At 40.4% G+C, this 26,467-nt stretch overlaps 2 protein-coding genes across 4 annotated transcripts; one reads left to right on the top strand and one right to left on the bottom strand.

Annotated features, from left to right (window-relative positions):
• The first annotated feature begins 491 nt into the window (after nt 1-491).
• On the top strand, nt 492-9,188 carry POMP (proteasome maturation protein). Its single transcript, XM_074914762.1, has 6 exons — nt 492-604; nt 2,135-2,232; nt 3,099-3,159; nt 5,300-5,401; nt 7,267-7,360; nt 8,974-9,188. The coding sequence occupies exons 1-6, from the start codon at nt 602-604 to the stop codon at nt 9,039-9,041; spliced, it is 426 nt and encodes a 141-aa protein (XP_074770863.1). The 5' UTR covers nt 492-601; the 3' UTR covers nt 9,042-9,188.
• Nucleotides 9,189-11,863: 2,675 nt separating this feature from the next.
• Nucleotides 11,864-25,011, bottom strand: SLC46A3 (solute carrier family 46 member 3). 3 transcript variants are annotated; one of them, XM_074914754.1, is made up of 6 exons: nt 24,911-25,011; nt 24,506-24,718; nt 18,390-19,263; nt 17,882-17,965; nt 16,302-16,458; nt 11,864-14,601 (listed from the first exon to the last, which is right to left on the bottom strand). In XM_074914754.1, exons 2-6 carry the CDS (start codon nt 24,695-24,697, stop codon nt 14,514-14,516), a joined length of 1,395 nt encoding a protein of 464 aa, XP_074770855.1. In that variant the 5' UTR covers nt 24,698-24,718; nt 24,911-25,011; the 3' UTR covers nt 11,864-14,513. The 3 variants fall into 3 exon arrangements, with proteins under 3 accessions (XP_074770855.1, XP_074770840.1, XP_074770848.1); XM_074914739.1 differs by having other exon boundaries at nt 24,884-24,950; XM_074914747.1 differs by lacking the exon at nt 24,911-25,011 and having other exon boundaries at nt 24,506-24,787.
• Between the last annotated feature and the right edge of the window lie 1,456 nt (nt 25,012-26,467).

Genomic DNA, 26,467 nt, shown 5'->3' with positions numbered 1-26,467 from the left:
CAGCCCGGGGGGGCTCCATGGCTGTCCCAGCTCCCAGAGCCGTGTTTACCGCAGGAGGCATCACTGCCTCATTTTTGCTACCTCAGGCCATCAGCGCTGTGACGCTGGTGGGGTCACCCAAGTTCTCTGCTTTTGCTGCCTGTGGCCCACTGGGAGACGATGGGTTTGACCAGGAAACGCAGCCCCCACCTGAGGCCACAACACGGCTGCCTCGGCCTGCTGTGGGAAGCCGCTGGTCAGCTCCAGCTGGGGGCCAGAGCGGTACCAAAACCGCTGGGTTTTGCCGGCATGAGAGCACAGCGCAGTCAGCCTACGAGCAGGCAGGCCACGGCCGAGGAGGGCACAGGGCCGGAGCGAACGCCCTCGCCCCTCGCCCCTCACCGCACCCCGGCACCCGGCAGCCGCCGCCAGCCGCGCCGCCCGAGGGCAGCAGCGGCCCCGCCCCGGGGAGGCCCCGCCCCCGATAGGCCCCGCCCCCGCGCCCCCGGCGGCCGGGGGGAGGGGCGCGGAGCTCCCTCCCTGCGTGTGACGCAACGCGCGGGGGGCGGGGCGGAAGTGAGGAGGCGGAGGAGGCGGAAGTGGCTGCGCGTGCGGGGCCAAGATGGTGAGTGCGGGCTGGCGGCGGCGGTGCCGGGCGGGGGTCGTGGTGGTGCCGGAGCGGGGCGGACCGGACCGGTACGCGTGTGCTTGCCTACGCCGCTCCCCCACTCGGCCGTTGGGATCCCCGGGGGTGGCGGGCGTTGGGTGAAGGGCGTTGGGGCCCTGCTGAGTCATGGGGGTCCGGCGCAGATATGGCGGGCGCTGGCGCTGCCCGGTCGGGGGCCCTCACCGGAGGAGAGGCGTCTCTCGCCCTCCCCTGCGCCGGCCGGTCTGTCTCCGCTAGGCATCCTCATGGGTGCTCGGGCCGGCAGGGCGCGAAGGGCGCGTGGCTGCGGTTAGAGCCCTTCTCCTGGGGGTGGGGGGCTGGGAGCCCCGGTCGTCCCCAGCCTCCCGGAGCCAGCGCGACAGCTCTCGCGGCGGGAGGTCACGCCGCGGTCCTCTGGGGGGACTGCGGTGGTGTGACCCCCTATGATGGATTGGGCACTGGCGTAGCTTGAGAGCGTTGCTTTTGGGGAATATTTCACGGTTTTCTACTTAAGTTTGACTTTGGCTTTGATTTTCCCTCTAGTCACCTCTTCCAAGTAATGTATCTCTCTAGCGCTTTCGCTTACAGCGATCTCAGAAAGGTCTGGTCAGTGTTGAGTACGTTGGTTGGTAGATGCATACTTTCTATGCGTGCAATAACAGGTAATTTAGGGTTTTCTAATAGCCATTAAGTTACTGACAATTAACACGTTAGTACAGAAGACCTTAACTGTAAGCATGAATTTTCTGTTGGATCTGACAGTGCCGCTGGAGGAAACTCGAACAGCTCATTGCTGTCCTCTTCCAGACTATTGCTGTCACCTTTCAGAATTCATTATATATTGGCCTTTTTGTGGAGCAATTTGTATGAATAATCCTGAAATCACTTAAATAAAATCAGGCAGTTTAGCATGAAATTAGTGATCTAGGTTAGGATGACTTGACTTAGTAAGTCTGTGGAGGTGTGCTTTTTTTGGTTTTCTGCTACAAGTTACTGTTTTTCCTTTGCTCTTTCAGTTAACTGGCGTACTAGACCACTTGAATCCACCTTGTCCTCTTTATGGCAGCCTTAAGCCATGGATAAAATCAAATTGATCTTACTTAATTGTGTCTGTATTGAAGTAAGCGAGGGAATGCTCAGGCATGTTCTTTTCTGTTCTGTCAGCTGAGCATGGCCTGCCTTCTTCCTTTCCATCCCTGCAGCCCAGGAATGAATGAACAAGGGTTAATTGCAAGTCTAACTGTTTAGCTGGATCCAAAGAATGTGTTATCAGTACCTTTAACTGTTATCAGACTCTCTGAAAGAATTATGATTTAGTGTGGTGCTTGTGTTTTTGTGTAAAGGATTGCTTTGGGTTTTTTTGTTTAAAGAGACTCCAAAGTCTAGGGCTTCTACATGTGTGGTTTAAGGAGTCTCGGAGTAGTACTCTGTTTCATTTGCTTAGCTTGATGGCCCGTATGAAAGGGGTCTGCTTCTTTTAAAGTAATCCTCAATTTATTTTTTTTCCAGAATTCCAGAGGCGCTGCTTCTCTCTTGAAGGATAGTATCCCAATTACTGAATTTTCAGCTTCAGGACCATTTGAAGGTCATGATCTTCTGCGTAGAGGGTACGCTTTACTTTTTCTTGTTGAATTGTGCAATAGCCAATGTCAAACTTCAGATACAGGAAGAAAATAGCTGTTAAGTGTTGTCTTTTAAAGAAGATTCTTGGAAGATGTATTGCAAAAGCTGTGTCCTGAAGTGCATGTATTTAATCAGAATCTTTCAATTGTGAATTTTCTGTGAAACATCTCTTCAAGAAGTAGATAATATTAATGGACTTTTACCTGTGTGATACTGCTATTTAGAGAAGAGATGGCAAAGTATTCATAATTCTGAAATACATGCTAGTTTTAATATACACATGCGTGAATGTGCAATAGCACTGTGGAAAATGGTTAATTTCAGCATTGGTACAAAAAGTAAAGTTAATATAGTAAAAACTGGTTTGGGGTTTTGCCATTTTAAATGAGTGCAAAACTACGTACATGTCTTGGATAATGAATCTAGAATAAGTTCATGGAGTTTAAAATGTGGGTAATACCTTCACCCCCTAGTTGTATCTAAAACATTCAGTTTCAAAAGCTTGGAGATATCATGTAGCTTGGACATAATTAAATGTATAATTTTTTCATTTACTGATATTTTTCTCTGTTTCTGAAGGGGGTCAAGGAAGAAAAACTGTCATTCTGTTTTGTCAAACAAGTTGAAAAGGATGCCTGAAATCTTAATTATTTTTGTTCTGTTAGTGCTGTAGTTAGAGGTCTTATTTGCTGCTTCACTATTAAATTGGAGGGGTTTTTTGTAGTTCAGACTGTGCTAATTGGGTCTCCGTGGGTTAATGTTTGTATCTGAGATTAGTTTTGAAATGCAACTTCAAAAGCAATAGCCCAATTAATTTGAAGTTCATTTTTTTTTTACTTTGTATTTCTAGCTTTACAAGTGTGAAAAATGAATTGTTGCCTAGCCACCCACTGGAGTTGTCAGAAAAAAATGTAAGTGTAACATCAGATGTAGCCATCTTTACTCTTAACTAATTATGAAATTTAAATTAACAGTGTGGTTACCTGGACTGCTTTGTGTGGTAGCAAGTAATGAGCAGGGTCTTGTCTTTAACAGAATAAGGATATTCAAAACCAGTACCATTGCTGGCAAATTTGTTTAATGTCAACCTTGCACTTGTGACTCTCTCCGCTTCAGATATGTAAGTGGGCTTCCAAATCGGGGTTGGTTTAGTAAGGTTTAGTTATCTAAAAGTGAAGCCAGTTGTGTATGCAGCCTCTGTAGTTAGGTGGAGGGAACACATGTCGCTTCTGGAAGGCTGATCCTCCCGTTTTGTCTATAGGTTTACCATATATTTTAATTTTCAGACTTCCAGTCTGAACACATGGATATTTTTCATTAAATTACTTGATCCTATCTAGAAATTTTACACATACAGTTTGTTTTAAGTGTATGGAATATTGTCTAGCTTAGTCATAACTTGTGGACGACTTAACCTGTCGTCAGGCCAGTCTTGAAGGTAAAGGGAGACTGAACTGACAGCCTTGGCTAAGTGTCTGGTTGAACTGAATCTTGTCTCTGGTGCCCGTTTTGTCAGCACAGAAGATCTGATGTAACAAAATGTCCTGAAGCAAAGGCAGTGTTAAGATAGAATGTTCCAAATTGCGAAACTAAGCAGCATAATGAGTCTGAATGCAATGTTTAATATATTATAATTCTAACCAGTGCTAGTGTTGTCTTCAGTTAAAAGGATGATGTTAATGTGACACCAACTTCATGAGCTTATTTATAAACACTATAAACGTTGTAGAGCTATTTGTGAATTGATGTTTTTTCCACATTTGACTGCTATAACTCACCTAAGTCTGTTGCTGTATAGAACTTGTATAATTAAAAGATTGCATGTTAGAGAGAAAAAAATGCACAGAATTAAAGTAATTAAAATAGACAATGTGATCACTTAAGAAGTATGTGAAACTTCTAAATTGTTTTTTTCCACATACTGTTTGTTTAGTTGTTCTGTACATTTATGGACAATTTATTTAAGAATTATTTTTATGTACATTTGAATGGGAAAAGACTTCCATGGGTTTTTTTACTGCTGTAGACAGTAGGTTATTAGGTAGCACTCGTAGAAACCAAGTATTTCTGCTACCCAGATAAGGACTCCTACCTTTATATAATAAAAGAAATGGAAAAAGAATGTGACCAAAATTGTAAGTTTTGGATGAGGCGTATAAATGGTATTCTCTACTAACTTTTGAAGTGTTCAATACAGGTTGTTATGAAGAAAATGCATGCTATGCCTTTGACTTGTATTTTCCCATTGGTTTTTAAGATGCCTTAGCATAAACAGCATGACAGTCTCATACTAGTAGACTTTTTGAGTACAGGTTTTAACATAAGAGATTTGTATTTTTTGTTTTCATTTACAGTATTGTATTGTGTCAACATTACAGGCATGTAGTCACTACTATAAAAACCAGATGTGAGACTGGATACTGAACTACTCAAGTTTAACATTAAGCATAAGTTAGTGTACTTCAGTATTTGAGTGCCAGCACTTTTTCATTAAAAGAACCCTCTACTAAATAGATTTCCTTTGTCTTACTCATCAGTTTTAGAGAGTTGGTAAAATCATGAGCTTTCTTTTGCTTTTTTGGAGTCGGATGGAGTATATGTGGTGTTATGTTTTACTTCTGATGAAGTAGGATTTCAAGTGTTTTCAAGTAGAGTCTTTGATGGCTAAGAATAACATAAATTGTGACTTTCAGGTTTGTGTTCTTTAAACCAGACTTAGCTTCCAATCTGTGCTGATAATATTGTAGTAATGTAAAGCAGTGTGAAATTACACCACTTGGTGGTGTTACGTGTGTTAATTGTCAAAAATGACAAAATAAGATTGCTACTATTGATTTGTAATGAAATCTAGCAAAAAGCAATTTCAGTTTCATAACACAAATATTGCTGCATCGCTGTGTTTCATGGACGTTTGAGACATGACAGTATTGCGGGATTTTTACATATAAATTTAATAAGAATGTTCATTTAAGTAGGATGTCACAGATCTCTTCTATGGCTGTACTTGAAAGTAACTTTTCTAAAAACTAAAATCAATGTTGTTTGTGATAGTTCCAGTTAAATCAAGATAAAACAAACTTTGCCACGCTGAGAAATATTCAAGGACTCCATGCACCTTTAAAGCTGCAGATGGAATTCAGAGCAGTGAAACAGGTAGGCATTTTTATCCAACAGGTACAACTTAAACCACTTGAAAAAAAAAAAAATTAAAAAATCTTGGAACATGCTTTTAGAGAGGCATCTTACTTTGTTGAAATATCTTATGTTTTCAAAAGAAATTATTTTGCTGGACTGTTTTTCTTAAAACCAACGAACCAAACACTGCAATTAATAGTTTCCAGAACAGTCAATATGCCTTTCAGCTACCTTTCTTTTATTGGTTACTTGGTGAAGTGGTAACTGCTCCAGGTTTTTTGTGGACAAGCTTCCTGTAAGACTTCAGAGAAAAGCAGGAGGTGTTGAATATTAATTCCTAAACTTTAACGCTCCTCTGTGGAACGTATGACCTTCATGGGAAGGAATCTCTGCGTCTGTAGGCCAGAGAGACTTAAGAATCTGAAGCAGGTAGTGATTTGGAAATGGACATAGACATAATGTGAAACGTGAAGCAGTGAATTTGCTATGTGTTTATTATTGCTCCACAGCCTGCCTTTCTAAGATGAGGGGAGATCTGCAGGGAGTTAAGTTCAAAGGTTTTAACTCTTAATTGGGAAGCTGAGTCTGTCTTCTTTTCCTTCTTATCTCTTAAGATGAGAGAGTAACTGGAGGGAGGCTGGCTTTGTCCCTTAGGAAACATAGAAAGCTCATTGGTCCTAGTAGACTTTTTTTGGCTTGTTGAAATTTGTCAAGCTGTTAGAGTTTTTTTTCCAAGTGAGTTGGAGCAATTTTATATTCCCTTCAAATGGATGCAGTGAGCTGCATTAAACATGGCAGAAATCACTAGTCCCGAAGATGTGAAAGTCAAACAGGATGTATGAAAACATCATTTGATATCAGCTGTGCTGACTTGTGAGGAAAAATCTATTTCCTAACTTATGTTATCACGTGGCAGAAGATGAGATGGGTGAGGATATCCTGCTGGTGTGTCGCCTCAGATATTCTTGAGGGATGGGTAGGAGAAATATGGTGACTAGAAGGTTTTTCACTCACAACTTCAGGTTACATATACAAGTTCTCTTGTGGTTTAATTTCACTTTTCTAAAATATTTACCATAATAATGTATTTGAACTTCTGACAATTGTATCAGTAGTGATTATGGAAGTATTTTCTGTGTAGAGATAGCTATGTGATAATTTTATGGTTGTAAAATATGTTCATGGTATAAATGAAGTATCACTACTAGTAGTGAATGCAATTGTGAGTACAGATATGCCATTCTTAAAATATTTAGGATCTAAATGCTGCATATACCCCTTGAAAATTTTTTTGTAATACTGTGCATGAAGGGTAGGGAAGAGTGTTGAAAGTGACTGGGAGTGACTTAAATCTTAAGAACTGGTGGGAATCGGAGAAATAATTATGATTTAAATTATTTGCAAGGAGGATTCTATTTAGACGTGAAAATTAATATAGCTCTTTCATTTCATTCCCAACTTGTGTCAGAGATGTAGGAAACTTTGAATGTGGTTTCCAAACACTGCAATATATGTCAGCTGCCCAATACTGATCTAAGGGTGTAGATGTGTTTGTTGCAGTGAGCCTCCCCACCTTTATGTGGTAACAGAGAAGGAAAAAAAAACCTACTTTTAACTACACTATTTGCTGTAGTACCTACACTGCAGTGAATGATACAAATCTAGTGAAAGGCTGTTCTTATCAAAACAAAGATAAACAATAGAAGATGGTGATGTTAGGCCAGTCTGTCTGTGTGTGCCAGTAGTTCTCTTCCTTCAAAACCAACACTGAAATAAGAAGAGACTTCACATGTAGCTTCTCAGTCACTTCAGACTGAGCAATCCAGATACAAACCCCCCAATTTCAACTTGCAGGAACTTGACCTCTTGTTGTCTTTTTACAGGTCCAGCGTCTCCCATTTCTTCACAGCTCAAACATAGCACTGGATACTCTGAGGGGAAATGCTGAATGCATCAGTTTTGAGGATATCCTTAATGGTAAAGACATTGTTTTGAATGTTACGGAAACATTTAACGGTAAAATTTGGGATTTGTGAAGTTCTTGGCCTTTATGGAAAAAGAGAATGAAATGCACAAAATACGGAGGAAAAAATTGAATTCCTAAAGGCAAAGAAGCACTGGGGGAAGAAGAAATAAATGTGGTTCAGGTGTTAGTTGTGTGGAAATTACTCTGAAATAACTGAGTAAGCCAGTATTTGCTTGTAGGCTGGGTTTCTAAAGAAGTAGAAGATTATGCACTTAATATTGTATGCCTGTTTCCCCAAAAGCTTTTGAGCTACTTGTGCAGATTTTGACAGGTGGAGGTTACAAAGACACAAAGTTTTTAGAAGTTCTATAACTAAAACCAAAGAAAGGCTAGAGGAGAGATACTGAACTACTAAACCAGAGGTGTGGTGGGGGAAGACTCCCTTAAACTACTCAATAGTTTGCAGTTGTGTGGTGGGATACTGATGGACAGTTTTGTGTGAAATAGAATAAACCTGGGAACATAGGTTAAAAAAAATAATTTTCTTTCTAGCTCGTAGTTAAGGACATGGAAGGAGGCAGAGGGTATTTTGAAGTGGGATTGGAGAATGGAAAAAGCCAGGGAGATAGAAAACTGGAAATAATGGAGGGATAAGTGGGAATCTAGAGGCATGGGGTAAATCTGGGATTATTTTCTGGGATGGATTTACAGGGAGCAAGGGAAAGAATCTTAGATTATTGTGGTTTGGGGGTAGAGAAATGTCAAACATAATTTATAGGAATTTGGTTATTTACCAGCTCACAACAAGCTGTTTCATCTTTATAGAGTGCTAAGGAGTGGGTGGGTTGAAAGTGGTTTTGGTAAGGTTCCATTTATCTGGAACTGGATTACAAAATGTTGGTGTCTGTAGAGGAATCAGAGGTGTTAATATGACTTATTTATGGAAGGGAAACACTTAGATACATCCATAAAGAAAGGTGTATTTCTTCCAAACTGCAGTCACAACCTTTTTTCTGGCCTTAAAACGAAAAAAAATTATTTTTTTGTGTGGAAATCAAGTTCATACTGTCAGTATTGGTATCTCTTGTGTCCTCTGCACATTCCTTAATAACCTTTGAGTACAGTGGCAATTGTCAAGCATCCTTTACAGAACAGAGGACATCTCAGAGATATTTAAGGGCATAGAATTTCTGTGAAATTAGGCAGTTAAGTGGGAAATAGACTATGAATGTGTCCCAGCTAACAGAAGGGAGGAGTGTGAGCTCCTGTTGTGGAGAGAAGTTGCACTGGAAAGAGATGTGGGGCACCTGTGAGAGAGGAGCTTCACTCAGACTTGAGGTTTTTTTAAATGCAAAACTTAATCAGCTACAGGAGATTGTGTTTATGTAGAACTGGTTGGTTTTAAAGTGTGTGGGTCCTTATGAAACACTGTTTCACTATAGATGTATTTATCTGAGAATTGCTTTGGATATTTAGGAGTTACAGACCTGCATTGTGCAACACTGTCAAAAATCAGTGAATTAACTGTTGCACTAAGCATTAGAATGGAGAGAAAAAAAAAATAGTTACTGCTTGTCTCTGTAGCTTGGTAAAAGCCTCATGCTGTTGACTTTTTTTTTTCCAGATCCTTCACAGAGTGAGGTTATGGGAGAACCACACATGATGATGGAATACAAGCTTGGTTTATTGTAACAAAATGTACTCCACAAAAATGTTTTGTGCGTGTCTTTATACTGCAGATCTAAATACATGATACTAAATTGACACTTGGTGTTAAACAGTCCTACAGTTATCATTTGCCTTCTTTGATGAAAAGGCACATTAAATGTTTAAAGTCTATACATTGTTCTGTGCTTGTTGTCAATTATATAAATGTCCTGTAACTAGGTAGTTTAATGTCTCTTCATACACTGCTCAGGACAGTAGCTTCTTAACTATGGAAATGATATATATGTATACAAGAAATCCAAAAATACCCATGCATTTTAAATCTGATTACTGTAGGTAATTTAATGGATGTTCTTGCAGAAGAACTTTTTAAGGGTGAAAAGACGGTATTTTCCATTGAATAACTTTGTTCATGAAAATTTCCATACACTTTTTAAGCTATTGAATAAAAGTTTGCTATAAATGCTGTTGCGTTCCAAAATATATTTAATCATAAATCAAGAACTTCTTATCTGCAACACAAAGTGTGTTGTTCCTTTTTCTTGCAATATCTTTAAAGATCTTTCTAATTTCTGCACTGGCAATGGAATCCTGCTATACACATTTTATCCCCTCTTGTTGACAGTTGTTTATGAGTGAGCTCTTAAGCTGTTGTGTAGAATTGGAAGTACTACTGCAAGAAGGATGTTAAAGGTCTGAATTTTTCCATTGGTGTCCCTGAGAGGATATTCTGGTTTCTGAGAGCAGAAGTAAGTTCCACTTGGGATTTAAAGAGGTATTTTAAAATCCATTTGGGAGCATAATGCAAAAGAGCACTCCTGAATCTAGGTATTTGAGTATTCGGAGATAAAGAATGCAATGCCTAATTATGAAAGTATGTAATAAAACAGCTGAAGTGAGAACATGAAGATACAGTGGTACTGGATGACAAACACAGAAGTAATTTTTTGTGGGTTTACCAAAATCAGATCTTAATAAAGGGAGATTGAGACACCTATACTTGAATATACCTTTTAAAGTGTGGGGAAGGTGTTATTAAATTCAGAGTTGTAACAACTGTTTCCTGATGTCATACATGTGCATGTGTCATATATCCTCCAAGGCATCTAATACTATGTGGCATATTAGGAGAAAGATCTGGTTCAAAAGATGTCGTATGTGGGGAGCTTGAGTCAGTATTTCTAAGACAGGAGCTGTGTTTATTCAGGTTTTAATGACTTAGTTAAATTGCTAAGTGCACTTAGTGTTCTATTGTAGATAATACTAGCAGAAGTATTGCTATAAACCTCTTTTCAATACCCCAAGTATCTCTTCTGCTTTTCAGTGTGCTTAAAGCTACCACAAAGTCCCTATCCATGTGGGCAAAAGCCTCTAGCTTCTGTCCTGTAAATTTTACAGTGCTTTTATGTGCATCTACTGTGAAACACTGCAGCAGATTAAAAACAGAGAGGTGACACAGTATGAGATACTTTACTGGTGGTTTTATATTTAAGCTTGTTTCATTTAAGAAGTGAAGTGTCTAATTCTGGCTTTCACTTGAGTGTTGCAGACCTTAGATGCTTGTGCTATGAAATACAAACTATTTATTTTTTGCCTTAGATTAAACATAGGATCAGTAAATTGAACATGCAGGTGTAGACCTTCTCACTATTTTGTTTTCCATAGCTATCCTGGTTCTTCTGTGAGCTGATATACTTTAAATGAAGTATCAGAATTGGCTGCTATTTCATAATTGACAAATTTTTTGGCAGTTTTGTATAAAGCAAAAGTAAACTTTTCTTATAAAGCAAGCTTGTGGTTCAGTAAGCTTTGTATTGCTCTAGTCTCAGGCCAGAAAGACTGGGGGATTACTTTGCCAGGTCTGGGACAAATTAAGACACAGGTGAGTATTTTCAGGTCTGCCTTCCTACCAGCACTGTTCCAGAAAACAGGGAGCCATCCCACAGTGGTACACAGTTACCACGTAGCTCCCCACCTCAGCATATGTAGCTGGTCAGCCTTTTCTGGCATTGGTTGAAAGATGGATGCTATTGAGCAAAACTACATTAAGACAAGTAACTTAGTGGAGTTTCTCAGTGCAGCAAAGAGCAGACACAGATTAGAATCCCAGCCATCATTTCTAGGATGGATTTGTTCAACAATTAGTATACTTCATTATAATCTTGGGTCAGATGAAGCCATATTCAGAGCAAGGATGTTGCATGTTCATCATGTCTGTAAGGAAGCTAATTTTAGGGGGTGGCCAGGCTGGGAAGTAAATTATTGTGTAAGAGGCCTGTGCAAGAATTTATGCTGTTAATAAAGTAATGGGAGTCAAACAGGACTGAGGCAAAGTGCTTCTGCGATAAAAAGGGTTATACTTGTGGAGTGTTGCAGTGTGTTGAGCTGGGGACTGGGCTTCCTGGCCCAGTCCCTTCCCTCTGTTCTGCAGCCTTCGTTCTGTAAAGCAGGCACTGCAAGCAGCAGCCTGGGGAGGTGTGCCAAGTGAGGTGTGCTGGCAAGGGGAGCTCAGACAGATCCAGCCTTGACCCAGCCTGGGCAAGGGGAGGAAGGCACTGCTGGTTGTCTGGGTGCACCACAAGACCCCATGCTGGCTTCTTGCAGACAGCAGTGTCGTGCCTGCTCTGTAATTCCCCGCCTCCTCTTAGGGCTGACGTTCTGGGCAGCATCCTTTCCTCAAGAGCAGGAGGGAGGCAAAAGCACATCTTCCCGCACTGCTGTTTGTTATGACCACCAAAAATAGTGATACTATAGTGCTGCTGCTTCTGTTTACATAAACATTCCTCCACCAGTCATCCCATTGGCCATTTGTCAAAAAAAAAGCAAGAACTACACATACAGCACAGTTTAAAAAAACCCAAGCTTATTAATTTGTCAAAATTATTTGCACTTATATACAAATAGAGCAACTATTACAAACTTGGCAGATTCTGATTTGATCATCTGAAGTGCATTAGTATGTGATTTCCTCACCTTGCACAGTGCTAAGCACTTTTAAAAACAGAGTTCATATCCTTCACGTGTGTTGACCTGAACTCACAACCAGTTCTAAATGCTGCGTCTACCAGAAGTACTTTGCAAACAGCGAGTACTTTGTACAGCAAAATCAAACCATAACAAAGCCATGCCTGAAGTGAGGTGCTTGTTCTCATTTGGACAGACACAATGCCGCTGTGGAATAGGCTTGATTTGTTCCTACCCAGCGCTAGCAGAGGTGTGTATTGAAGAGGAAGTGAAGGCATACACACCTTAATTTGCTTTACTTTTTCCAGGCAGTTGTGTGTGAAACAGTTAATTTCATAAAGCCTTACATAACTGCATAATGAAGAGGCAAGGAAGACAATGTAATCTTTGTGCTGGAATCCTTCACATCAGTGTTTTCTTAATCTTTCTAAAAGTACCCATTGTTTTTGACTCAGTGATTATTGTAAAACTTAGCTTTCTTCTCCAACAAGTTGATAGCAGCTTGGGGACCTCAAGGGAGGAGAATTAAGGAGGAGAATTAAGCAGTTTTATTTACTAGACAGTGTCTGAACTATCTAGGAAAAGCTAATGATCTTTAATTGCCAACATCAGCCTTGGTAGTTTAGGACAGAAGTGCAAGAGCTTGCAATAGCTGTTAGCTGTGTATTCCTTCCCCCTGCCTGGATAGATGACACTGTTTTCACCAGTGACGGGTAGGTAGTGGTCTCCTGGATAGTGTAAACTCTACCTTACTCAAACCCTATTCCAAACTTCTCAGTGATCACAATACATAGCTTGGAAACAATGCTGCCGTTCAAACAAAAAGGACCTACAACAGAACCATAGAATGGTTTGGGTTGGAAGGGACCTTAAAGATCATGTAGTTCCAACCCCCCTGCCATGGGCTGGGACACCTTCCACTAGACCAGGTTGCTGGCATAGTATCATGATGTGGTACTAACACTTTTTGGTGGAGTACCATTGAGCAGTTCTGTAGAAGTATTCTGTTCATATGATGGATATTAAAGGCCATAAGCAGATCATTGATTATACAGTGTATTCTATGTCTGTCTTCATTTTTATCCTATGCTGTGTGCATGTGGAGTCAATTCCCACATCACAATTGCTTTCCTAGACTTTTCCTTCTGTAAACGTAAACCACTTTATTTTAATTTCTCTACCTAATCTGTTTTAGGGGATGAGAGTCAACCTACCTGTACTTTCAGGGATCTGAACAGTATTGGCTGTCAAACTGTCTCAAAAGCCCATGTGGGAGTGCTCCTTAACATGTTATATTTACAATTCTGCTCTGCTGTGCATCCCAGAAGCTAATATGCTGGATAATTTCTGCTTAAAGATCTCAAGCAAGGTGGTGAAGAGTCAATGCAGAAACTGATTCCTAGGTTTGTCAGTCTCACCAGTTTGCACTGTGGCCCTGGGCAAGTCATTTGTCCTCGCTGTTGATTTCTCTTTCTCTGCAACAGGGAGGAACATATCTATTATGGAAGGAGGTTATTAATATAAAGTGCTTTGAAGATGAGAAATGATTATGAAGTGGTCATAAATTATGCTGCATTCATTGCAAGATCATTAGATGCATGGTTCAGATTTGGTCACCCCATTTCAGGCTTGTTAAATAATCAAAGATCCAGTGAAAAGAAATGCTATTAAAGCCTTTCAATAGAAGAAACATTTAAGCTAAGTACAGCTGACTTGACCAGAAAACAAGTATCTATGGGACAAAAAATAGAGGTGTCTGTATGCAGTCCCCAATATATGGAAAATGATAAAAATAAATGTGCAATATGGCCTCTGCAAAATGTAGGCATAGGCCTAACTTCACACTCTGCAAGCTGGAAATTTCCTAAGTAGTTCTGTGTGAAAATCCATTTTAAGAACTAAGTCACAGGCAAGGTCCACACATCATACATTAAACTTGCACAAACACTCTCTGCTAACTACAGATAGTGTCTACTTACAGCAGGTGCAAGTACTGCCTCCAGTTTGGTTGCCTTCTGAAAAAAACACCTTTCAGTTTAGTAATTCTGGAGAGGTTTGGGGGCTTCACCATTCAGACAGGCCTTTTAAGATGTACACAGTGGACTGCATCCTCAGCTGGCATGAGCTCCACTGGCTTCAGCAGAATTGCCAGCACCCTCTGAGTTGATAAGATTATCTCTGTCACCCCACTTAGAATAATACAAGATGTATCACAATCCACAGCTGACATTCTCAAACTTGAGAAGGGGTAAGTGGAAAGAGAGTATCATCCTACCTTATTTTTTTCTTCATGCTGAAAGCAGCATTAAAATCTCCATTGCCAGCCTATTTGCATAGTTAAGTATAAGAGTTAGCTTTACTCAAGTGCTAAAAAGAGACTGGATATAGAGTGCTACCAATTTAGTGCTTATTGCTGCAGGGCCACTTTGAGATTGCATCTGCAACTGTTGTGTTAGCTCTATGGTCTCTATGACACAACGGTCTCTGCCACTGCATGTCAGATTAGAAAACGCGGGTAGGTGAATCCTTTGTTCAACTGTCAACGCTCTCTATGCTGGATACTTCTTCAGGTACAAGCAGAGCCAAGTCCTCCCCATTCCAGCTTGTGCACAGAAGCCAGCTGTAAGACACAGATAAGACAGATATTTTCAGCTGATAAGTAGAGCATGCTGATTCAGCACCAACAAACACACTCGATAGCTCCGTTATAACCATCTTCTGTGGCACAAAGCTGCTGACATATTTAGTAAACAAAAGCAATGACAACACTTATTACACAAGTTAGACAATATCATTACTGCTTTCTTTGATAATTACTAAACCACAATGTCCAATTTATTACATTTCTGCTCTCAAATGGTAACATTGCATGATAATCTCAAAAGAAAGGTTTTAGAAGGAAGGTTATTCAAAGGGTGAAGTATCTCAGACACTAATGACAAAAAGAAAAGAAAAATAAATTTCAAAAATTTAGGGTGATGGACTACAGTCCTGACTGCAGGATGGACTAATTGATGGTAAATATCTGTTACTTTTTGCACAGAAGAGAGTGCTTTCTTAACAGAAACTTTCTCTACCATACAGCACTGAAGTAAACTAAAAATATTACTTAATAACACAAGCCTTAATAAAATTTAATAACACTGGGCCTTTGTTAATATAACTGAATTCCTCAATTTTTTATTACATTACTGAAAAGTATTCTACACACACAAGACCCCTTTGCTTCAACTCCCTCAGGTCTGAGACCCATCACTGCCTTAGACTTAAGTTACCACTAGTGCAGCTTCTCTGAATAGACTTTAAAAACACTGTAGTGAGGTAGGCACAGACTTGAAATCATGTGAAACGTTCTAAATCTACAGTGTTATCGCTGCCTATTTGAAACTTAAAATTCAGCTGATATAGAGATAAAAGGTGACTGAGGTAAAGTTTATGCATTAGAAAAAAAGGTGCAAGTGTCCAGCAAGAGTACCACCCTCTTAATGAAAACAGCTTTCCCTCCCTTGAATATAAGCCTATCTAATGTAAAGTGATCCTTCTGTTATTTAGATCTATGTTCCAGCATCCTAAAAAGATATAATTTACACTGGTAATAATATAAAGTGAAGTTTGCTTTTGTGAACACTCTTGAATAATGATATTTCACTGTCACTATTACTAGACGGTCACTAGATATGATTATATGCAAATACTATAGAGGCATATTTTTAAATCATGTCTAAAGGTTTATTCATATAGACCTTAAAGCTAGTTCAGATCTTTTACAGATTTCAGTGGCACTGGGTCACAAGGTACCCATGACCAAGGACCAGGACAGATAGCTCTCCATTAAATTCACTGGGTGAATCCTCATTAGCATTTAAAAGAGCTCAGATTGCAAAATTAAGCTCATGCCTTTCCAGTGATCTGTTACTTTTGTTCTTTGTCAAAAGGCTTTCCAGTAAGAAAGACCATGTAGAGGTCTCAAACCAAGTGAAGGCATACACATGCAGTCAGGGGTATGGTGTATCCCACTAGTATAATAATACATTGAGGGTAGATTTCAGTTTGGGGGAATTAGGTGACAAGTTCAGAGTTCGAAGCTGAGGGGAGGTAGCTGGATCAAGGCCAGAATGGGACTGATGATGGGAAATAGCCCACAAACATGTAAGGGGGTAGATGTTGAAGAGAGAAAAAGTGTGAAATTAGAGTTACTAGAACACAGTAGAAAATACTGAAGTTTGAGAACTACTGCACTAAACCATTCATCTTCAACTCATATCAGAACAGAAATTACTGGCAAAAGCAGTCAGAAGCACCCTCCTGATCCATACTTACCACAGGACAGCCAGTGGAATTAGACAAAGGCCTGCTGACAGGAGGAAGCTAAAGCCTGAAAACCATGCAACAGTAGCTGCATAGAGACTATTAAAAACTGAAAGTGAAATACTGCCGGTCACAACTTCTAAACAGGCAATACAAGCAAACACAGCACCTGCCAAAAACAAATGGATGAATTATAAACAAAACAAAATAAAACTAAAACCCCTTCAAAGTACTGAGGTTTTAAAACTTGTTTTGAAAGATCCATCTACAGTATTTTAGCAAGTATGTAAGTAACAAGTGCCTGAGTACCGTATGTCTTTGCTACGGAAGTGCCTTCTGTGGGGACTCCTACAAAAGACATGTTTTTTAAATTTTAAAAACACAAAACCAAAAAGTTGCTGATGGAAACTATTTTTCTTTGCTACTATTCTGCCACCATACCTACTTTTTTGAATCTGTTTATCACATGAAGTTCAAACTGTTCATCCTCACTAATCATGTCCTGCACATCTCCATCCTTTACCCCCTACAGTTCTCCTCTCGATTCTCACTCTTCCGTTTCTTGCTTCTTCCTTCTCTAATCTTCACTCTCATATGCAGAAAAGGTTCTGATCCAACAAAGACTGATGGTTCAGCACATAACTGTCTCCTCGGTTTTGAAAAGGAAGGAACAACATTTTGTACACTGAACTACCCATTGGGGTGGCAGTCTATCCCATCAGTGTCTTGTTGAGCACATTTTCCCAAGCCTCATCCATATTCATGGGACCATAAACAAAATCACAATAGGTAAGCAGAAAAGGACGGTAAGAGGCAACCTGATTCCTGCATCAAACTACTCAAGTAGCTGAAGCCCTGAAGAATGCCAAGAAACTGCAGAAACGGAGATGTATGTTAATAGCATAGTTATGTACAAACAGATCTTTATTTTAGTGTATAAAGATAAGTCTTTTAAAAAATAAACCCAAGTAACTCAGGAGAATGCTTCTAGAAAGTATATGCTCCCCAAAAGCAAAATATGGGATACCAGAGTCACATTTTGAGGCCTGACATGCTTTTTTTCTGTGTTCCATAAGGAAAAGACTTTGAGAAGTAATATGCTATACCTTTTGGGAACGTTTAAGTAGTCACAGGCATCCATGAAGCTGGTTACATAGCTCAGGATCCAAGTCTAATTGTTTTCAAGTACTTTGGGGGCTGACCACCTTTCTAAATTAAGTGTAACATTGACTAAATAACAGAAATATATCTTTCTCTACATGTCAAAATCTTGTGAACATAGAAGCACTTGTGAAATCACGTGTATAAATCTTGAGCACTCCTCTGCTTCAGGTTCCCCATGATCTTTATTTTTATTTTTTTATTTTCCTTTGAAGCTTGAAACTTGCAATAGTCTTTAAACACAATGTTGTTTATATTAAATTCAGAATCAAAAGGTATTAATACCATGACACAGGGTCATATTATATGGAACATGAAAAAAAAGCAGTCTTAAAATAGCAATACATATCTGTTTGTTTAAAGGTAATCTTGGTGCATCTCTGTTCTGAAATACCATATTACTGTATTGTTTAAAAACAAATTCTACTCACCCTGTTCACCAGTGAGAACCACTTTTGACAGCATGGATCGGAGAACAGGAATGGGCATAAAGCAGAACAAAGATGGCACTCTTACTGTAAAGTAGTGAGTCAGTCATGAGACACTGAAGTAATAAAAACCCAGGATTTTATAAATATATTGCAAATGAATTAGTCATATACTTTTGAATGTTCAGTTCCCTGAAAAACACTAAAAGGCAACAGAAAAGTCAAACTAGAAGTGCACTGAGACACAATTAATCAAGCACAGAGAAATTAATAAATGCAATGTATCTCTATGGTACTAAACCCAAATCATAAGCAAGTAATTCCATTCTCTGTACACACACTTAATCTTTTAATTAAATCCTAAATCAGTCCAACCAACTTTGTATATTTTACCTCCTTATGATTCTTTCAAGATGGTACATCTAATATCTACCAACTGCACTCACTACAGGTAACATAGCAGTATTTTCATATATATTGTTGACCATGGAACAACTGATTCTGAACTCACCTAAAAACATGAGTAGGGTAGTTTTGGCAAAGGCAGCCATGATCATTCCTCCAATGTAAGAAAATATCCCGATAAAGACAATATAAATGTCTTTGAGACATTTAGAAAATAAGTAAACTCCTAAAAAACTGGTCAGAGAGACAGAAGTGAACACAGCTGCTCCATATCCAATGTAAACTTCATTCCAGCAAAGTGGCTCGTCCAGTTCATACAGTGTAAAAAGTGAACTTCCACCAATCATAGTAAATAAGTAAGTCATAAATGTAAAAAGTAACAAAATTATTAAAATTCTTTTTTTATAAGGGGCAGTTTTAAAAAGCACATACACTCCAGAAAATGTCTCTCTAAGAAGTTCTTTCCAGGACACTGGTGCTTCATGCTGGAATTCAGATACACCTACTGTATCTTCCAGAAAAAATATAATATAGATAATATTAATGACATGAAGCAGAGATGCTATCAGAAATGTCCATGTAAAGCCTATTCCTCTTAGAAAGTAGCCAGATGACAGTCCTGCCAATCCAGATACAACTCCAAAAATCAAATCCACCACAGCTATTCGTGTTGTTTTCTGCTTCTCATCATGACACACATCTGCTATAAAAGCAAAGCCTCCTCCAAGGAGAGTTGCCATACCCCCAAACAGTCCAGTAATAAATGCAACCACAAATAGGATAGACAGTGACAAGGAAAAATACGATATTACAGTGAGGCAAATATCAGCAATCAAAGCTCCCACTGATGGAAAAACTAAAGACCTTTTGCGTCCCTGGCGATCCCCATTAGCTACAATCACAAAGGCAACTATAAGGCTGGGAACTGCCCCAGTTAAGTCCAACTGCATATTAAAACCAGAGGTTTTTTCTTGAACTTCCTGTGAAGAGAAAACAAAAATAATTGTAAATGCTATAAAGATTGTAAAAAAAAAAAAAAAAAATTAAAAAAAAAAAATCACACTTAGATCATGAGGAGCATGCAATATCATGAATAGCACAGTATGTTTATCGATTATAAATTATATTAATATAAAACGTAATACATAGAATAGAATTTTATAATATTAAATGACAATACTATAATAAAGTACAGTACATTACTGTATGTTTTTAAGAATGCATTATATTACAGTAATCATTAATACAAAAGAATTGCTTATTCAAAGACTCCTGCTTTTGTAATTTTATCTTCAATATTCCTCAAACATCCCTTGTTACTTTTTAGACAAAACATTTCTTCAAATATACTCTTACTAGTACTCTTGACATAGAAGTTTCAGTGGAGACAAGAGAACAATTCTTTTAAACAGACATTTACAAGAGCTGGTACTTATACTGAAGTGTCTCCTTCAGTGCAGGGTATGGCAAAAGGACACTGGGCCTATTTTAATCTCTCAGAAATTGGTAGTAAAAGTCTTTGATTGAGGAACATACCCCATGCTCCCTACTCACAGATCATTTTTCCTCACAAATAATCCTCCTGAGAGTTACAAGAAACAATTCACTGACTAGCACATTGTGCAAGTAGACAGATCAGAATTTGCTCTGACATCCCAATGTACGATGTTAATAATAAAAATGTGAAACACAGCATTAAAAATTATACTGACTCACAGATATGTGAAATAACTGATTTATAAAACACTGCAAAGGTCTGAATTCAGAAACTGCCCAAATCAGTGATGTCTCTATAGATATGCTACAGCAGGTATTCACATAAGGAACAGCAGCTATCACTATGACAATAACCTGTAAACATCCATTATGGGAAAAATTCCTGTGTCCTTTTTAACAGAAGTATAAAAATCAAACATAGCTAAAACCCAACCAGTTAAAAGAACATGAATGGCTTCAGAAAAAAGAACTGAAGAAAAGTCAATTAAAAAAAAGACTATGTTCTTATGAAGCCAGCTGCTAAATGACGCTCAACAAGCTAATTCAGATCTTGCTTTTAATGTATAAATGCAGGCTTGAGAGCCAGCAGCCGCAACAGCCCTTTCAAAGACAACCACCTGATCAGACAGAAGAGCATCAGGGGGAAAGGAAGTAACTTCATTTGCAAAATCGTTTAAACTCTCTAAGACAAACTTTCAGATGCAGAGAGTAAAGTCACTCTAAAAGTTTTCTTCAGGTTGTATGAGGTATCGCACTGACTCGGGCAGGGGTTGCACTCTTCAATCAGTAGCAGGTACAGCCGTGTTAGTCTTCACAAGCCATTCTCAACCTGTATTCAAGCCATCTATATGTTTCAGGTGTTTCCTCTGTAGCTAACATAATCCCCACTGAGTAGCATCCAAAAGATAAAAACCCCCTAGAATTTCCAGGAATGTACTTTAGGCAATTTTAAAAGCTGCTGAATGGTTTATAAAATCATATTTATATTATTTATTTATTTACAGCCAAAGACCATGAGTTTCTAGTTCAATCTCCTTTGTTTACAAGATACCAGGGTTTATTGCAAGAGGAAAAGTCAACTGATCCCAAGGCCAGCCCTCAAGATCCTCAGCACTCTGGAGTCTTTTACTGTCTTCCCTTATGGTGTCTGACTACCTCAGGATTCATGATGTCCTGTCCACTGGGCAGCACTGTAGTCACCCTGGAAGGGTCAAAACCATGAAGACTGAACAAACCAAGATGGCAAGTGATATCCTGATCTTTCAACTCCTTCCCTCATGACAATGAGTATTCTATGTAGTTGTAGGCATTGCTTCTTTACCAGGATCATCAGGTTCAAAGATATGAGTGTCAAAGAATGCTAATACATTAGAAATAACACTACATGTTGTTATATATCATCTCAACCCACATTAACCGTACAATACAAAACTAATGAAGTGTTAACCTGGAGGAATAAAACAACACAGACTTGGGTTTCAATGTTTTGGAAGTAGGTGTGCAAAACAAAGAATGTGGCTACACATCCAGATAGTGCAAATGACCATAACTTTGCTGACATAATGACTTGTTGTCTACTGAGGAGAAGACTAAGAGACAAAAGTACAGAAAAACTCCATTTAGCATGTAAAGCACTCAACTGCCCATTTCATGTTTTTATAAAGTCAATGGAAAGGAATACAGAAAATGATAGGTCAAATTCACAGCTGCTTTAAAATCATGTAACTGTATTAAAATCAATGGAATTACATAAATTTGAAGACAAAGGTCTAGTTTTTTAATCTGCAAATTCACTGAAAAAATGCTCATGGTTCATAAAACTGGTCATGGTTCTGAAAAAAATGCTCATAGTTCTTAAAATCACAGATTTCAAAATTAAAATGAAAATGAAGAAGCAATTCACTTGGATAAGGTTTAAAGCAATAGAGAAGTATAGTGCCTGAGGCTGAACAATGTACAGGACATGATAAACTGAAAGGCTCATAAAATTAAAAAATATTACTGAGCAGCAAAGGAAAAGGCATGGATTGGATAATAAATAAGATGAATGATAAATAATGTTTAATTTAGCTCTTTCTGAGCTAAAAAAAAAGGATTATCTGAGCCAGTGATTGGAATGCTTCAGCTTGTATTCAAATTACCTTTGAACTAATTTTATTATAAAATGACTAATTTCCTTCAAATTGTAAGAAATAATCAAAATGCTGCAAAGACTATCTATTTTGAACTATATTCTACTTTTTTGCAGGCTCCAAGTGATTTTTGTCTTCAATTTCCTTTTATGTTTTGCTTTGAAATAGGTGAGGATAAAGCTTCTCCATTCTCAGAATGGAAGGACTTACACTAAATTAACTATTTAGGGAGGTGTTCTTCTAAAAGTCAATGCCAAACATGGCCTGTTGGGAACACTCCTGACAGCAAAATTTACAGCATCTGTAAACGTAAGTCAGTTAGGATGGTCTTGGAAAATCTATAACACCTAATTCACATATCCTCAGGAAAACGCTTGGGATTGAGTTACTAGATCTACTCTGGATCTACTCTTTGGCACATACACAGGCCCATGCACAAGAGACCATGTTCCACTGAAATTAATGGGGTTTTTTAGCATTTCACATTCTGATGTAACAAGTGTGGTATCAAAATGCGGGCAAGACGTCTAGACCAGAGCATAATTGTTGAAAAGATCATGCCCTGCTGGCAATCAGTTAAATAGAGGGAATGGAAATCTGGCAGAAAAGGCAAACAAAGTTCTGTTGGCCATTATTCAACTACTGTTTTGAGGGATTCATGTTCTCAAATACCAAGTTAATTATACTTTGTAACCTTTATGCCAATTTGTGAATTCACCATTACATCAATCTGAGACGTTACCTAAACTTTAGCTGAAACTAAGCAGCCTGCTTCAGTGTTTTGTAAAAAGAAATATGAAGTCTTATATCTTGAACATAGGTGATCTAAATTTGAAAATCAGGTTGAATTTGGGGGGTTTCTAGTAAATGCAGAGTGCAGAAATGTTTGTGAAATGTAGGTTTCTCGATGGGCTCTGTGATTAGAACTGTCTGCACCATGTATGGCTTTCTTGAGAGCTGTTCCTTCCATATGACAAAATGTTCATATGCAGCACCAAACAGGGAGCTAATACGAAGGAAAACACTTTGAGGAGTAACATATGAACATTACTCTGACAATAATTGGTTATTATCTCCAATCAATTCCAATGGGTGGCATACATTACCCTCCTCGGCTGATGGGTTAGCCCAGAAGGCACGGTGGACTATAATTCTGTTGACCTTTTTACTTTCACATTCCTTCTACTAAGACTGGCTTCTGTCACATGATGAAGAAAGCACCCCCACACTAAAAATCCTAAATTATTTCTTTGATCATCTTCAATGGAAGCAAGTACCATTAAAAAAATCTCTTTTATATATGACAAATGAAGCTGATAAGCTCAAGTGTTCAGTCTTGTGCATATGCAGCACATCAGAGATTCAAATCTGGGATGTGAGCAAAAATTTCCAAGTGCCACCTTTTCAGCAGCATAGGGGAACGCCAGCTGACTGTTTTCGTAACTCTACCTTCTGTGTTAATTTACAGTCCGAGTCATCTACTTTTCTGACCCTACAGTGGTTAATGTTCCACTTAATCCAACCTAACTGCCTGTTGTTGTTGCCAGGATGGTTCTGTTGTACTTGTGGAAATGTGTTCCCTCTGCCAGCCCCATGTTAGATACAGCAATCATGTGGCCACAGAGTGTGTCACAGCAGTGCACTGCTTCAGAAAAAAACAATAGTCAAAAAGGAAAAACCTCAAAAAAAGAGATGAGATTTCTGTTGGATGAGTGCCCTAATCAAATCCAAATTGTAACCTGTAATTGCAGAACTGTGAGATGCAACACATGAGGGGGAGCAATGGGCAGAGAGAGGAAAGGAAAATGGAGTACAATCATCTCTTCTGCTGGTAGCCCATAGTTAGCTCTGCTTAAATGTAGCATTAAAACTGGACTGGAAGTGCAACGGAAGAGATTCCCATCAACAACTAGCTATCCAGCATGCTGAACTATGAAAAAGCGCTAAAAATGTAGTGGACCATGGAATGCTGTCATCTTGATGTCTTTGTATTTCAACAAGGCAGACAAGCACTCTGAATGGTAAACCATCAATTATATATTTGACTGTGAAAAGATCCGTTAAAATTTTTTCATATTTGAAAATTACAACATTTTTGATTTTAATCTCCCCCATTCTTCATTCTTGTAATTCCTCTCAAATAAATGTATTTTAAACTAGATCTTATTCCTGAAAATTACAGGACATGTGCTAAACTTCACATAGTTACAAAGAACACCAGAAGTCACAAAGTCAACTGATCGCTCATAAGCACATGAACAACCCTTACTGCAAAGAGAAGCCGTCAGTGGTACCCTTGTAATGTCAGCCCAATGCCAATTTGGGCCCAATCCTCTAAAATGATTTCCAACTCCCGCAAAAATATTAATTTATCTCAGCATCCTCCTAGAGACAAATATTTGTTTTTAAAGCACTACAACTACCAACAGTGCAACACAAGGGCAATGAGACAGTAAAACTGACAGCAGGTTACAGAACGACTGCTTTTCCCTATATAAAAGGTTAGGAAAGGTTATATAAAAGGAGGTTACACCGAGACAGCACCTCCTGGCTGCAAGTTTTTTTACAATTGTTATTTTTTGCTCCCTCTTACCTTCTGCTTGATATAAGCCGGGCTACTTTTATTCTGTTCACAGTAAGTGTCATTGCTATCGCTTACGAAAGTGGAGTTGTACTCTTCCTCCCACAGCCGCCGGTAGATGAACTGCTGCACCAGCGGGCTCGTCAGGGAACACACGAATATGTAGATGAAAATGACGGGCTCCACGCACAAAACCTTCCTCATTTCTGTGTCTGGGGTTTAATCCTGTGTAACAGAAAACACAACGCAATTACTCACGACGTGAAGGGAACAGACCCGGCCTGCCGGCACGCTCCGCCGCGGCTGGACAGCCCCCACCTGCCCGGGGGACCCCATCAACGGGCCTCCCCCCCCGCCCCCCGCCCCCGGTCCGGGCAGTGCCCTCCGCACCGCCGCCCGCTCTCCTCCGTCCCGCACCGGCCCCCGGCGGCGGAGGTCACGCAGTGCCAGCTGTGCGCGGCACCGGGAGGCGGGACGAGACAGGCAGCCGCGTCCCTAGCAGAGCAGTGTCCCCCGCCCCCCCGCCGGCCCGTCGCCGCCCCCCCCGGCCGCGGCCGCCGAGAGGACGAGGCCGGCCGCCGCCATCTCGCTCGGGCGTCGCTCGGTCCCCCGCGGGCGGGGCGCTGCGGCAGGCGGGCCCGCGGCCTGGCGGTGCGGGCCGGGCCGGGGCAGGCCGCCGGGCGGGGGAGGGAAGCCCCGGCGCCGCGGCTGTACCCGGGGGGCTCGGCGGGACGAGGGGACGTGGCGACCTCGGCGGCCTGGGGAGCAGCCCTCACCCGAGGCGGGGGAGGAGCAGGGTCCCCCCGCGGTGTCTGTACCCACGCCAGGGGACACGCGGGGTGCTGCCGGCGGTCCCGACAAATCGGCAGTTCCGGGGTTTCACCCCCGAGCAGCCGCGTGCCAGACACTGCTGTCGCTGTGTTTACCGGGCCAGGGAGGTTGTCTTGGCTGGTTCTGCAACGAGGATCTTCCTTATCAGCGGGGCCTGGTTTGACACCGTTCTGGTGAACCCGGGGCTCCCGCTGCCCGGCTCTCAGCGGGCCCCGTGGGCTCAGCCTGCCCGGGCCGGGGGGGCCGTAAGGCCCCGCTCTGGCCCAGGAGGAAGCTGCCGGTTGCTTTTGCTCCATGCTGCCGTGTTTTCCACGCTCAGCTGCCATGATTTAGAGGTGTTAACTGTAGCTGTCCCCTTTCCACGTGCTCTTGGCTTGTCAGGGTGTGTACAAGCAACATTTTTTAGCCGCCAGCTGGTCTCCGGTTAATACATCTCATTCTCTCTGAGTTTGACATTGCTAGTGCCGTGTGTCAGGGAAAGGTGCAGTGGCCTGTGTCTGTGCTGGAACAGCTGCTGTGGCACATGCTTGGGCTCTACAGGCAAGGTCCTGCTGGTGCAGATCCACGGTTGTGCTGTTTTGTACCCACCTTGATGTACACAACAGAGGGAGCATGCCCTGGCATTGGAGCTGTAAAACTTCAGAATGTGTTTTCCTGTACAAACTACAGAAGCCTTGTCTGCTCACTCATACTGGCTGCTTGTTGGGTTACAAATACTGGTTTCTCTCTGATTTGAGGTAGGGTGCTCTGGGATGGACACCACAGTACCCCTACTTTCTTCTTTCTCTTTGGTGCACTGTCATCTTAAGACACTGAATAATGATCCTGGCTCCTTGCAGGTGTGGTACAAGGAGAGGTGACATAGTTGGGGAGTCCCAAAGGACCTCCTTTCAGTTTTAAATACTGCTTTTCAATTACAAATATTGCAAACAGTCATATTTGCTAAAATCACATCAAAACTTAAAAGGTTCCCTGATGTATTTTTTCTCTTAAAACAAGAAGTGCACTTTAATGACTTCATGAATATTCAGTTCCTTCATAAACTGATTTGAAGCCAGATTAACTGTAACGTGGGTCATATGATCTCAAATAAAGCTTTAATTTGTTCACTGGCATGTGACATGTCATTCAGTCCCAAATTTA

The sequence above is a fragment of the Athene noctua genome, chromosome 1 (assembly GCF_965140245.1).
Source record: "Athene noctua chromosome 1, bAthNoc1.hap1.1, whole genome shotgun sequence".
NCBI lineage: Eukaryota > Metazoa > Chordata > Aves > Strigiformes > Strigidae > Athene > Athene noctua.
Note: the sequence above shows the minus strand (reverse complement) of the source record. Positions and strands in the feature narration are given on the sequence as shown.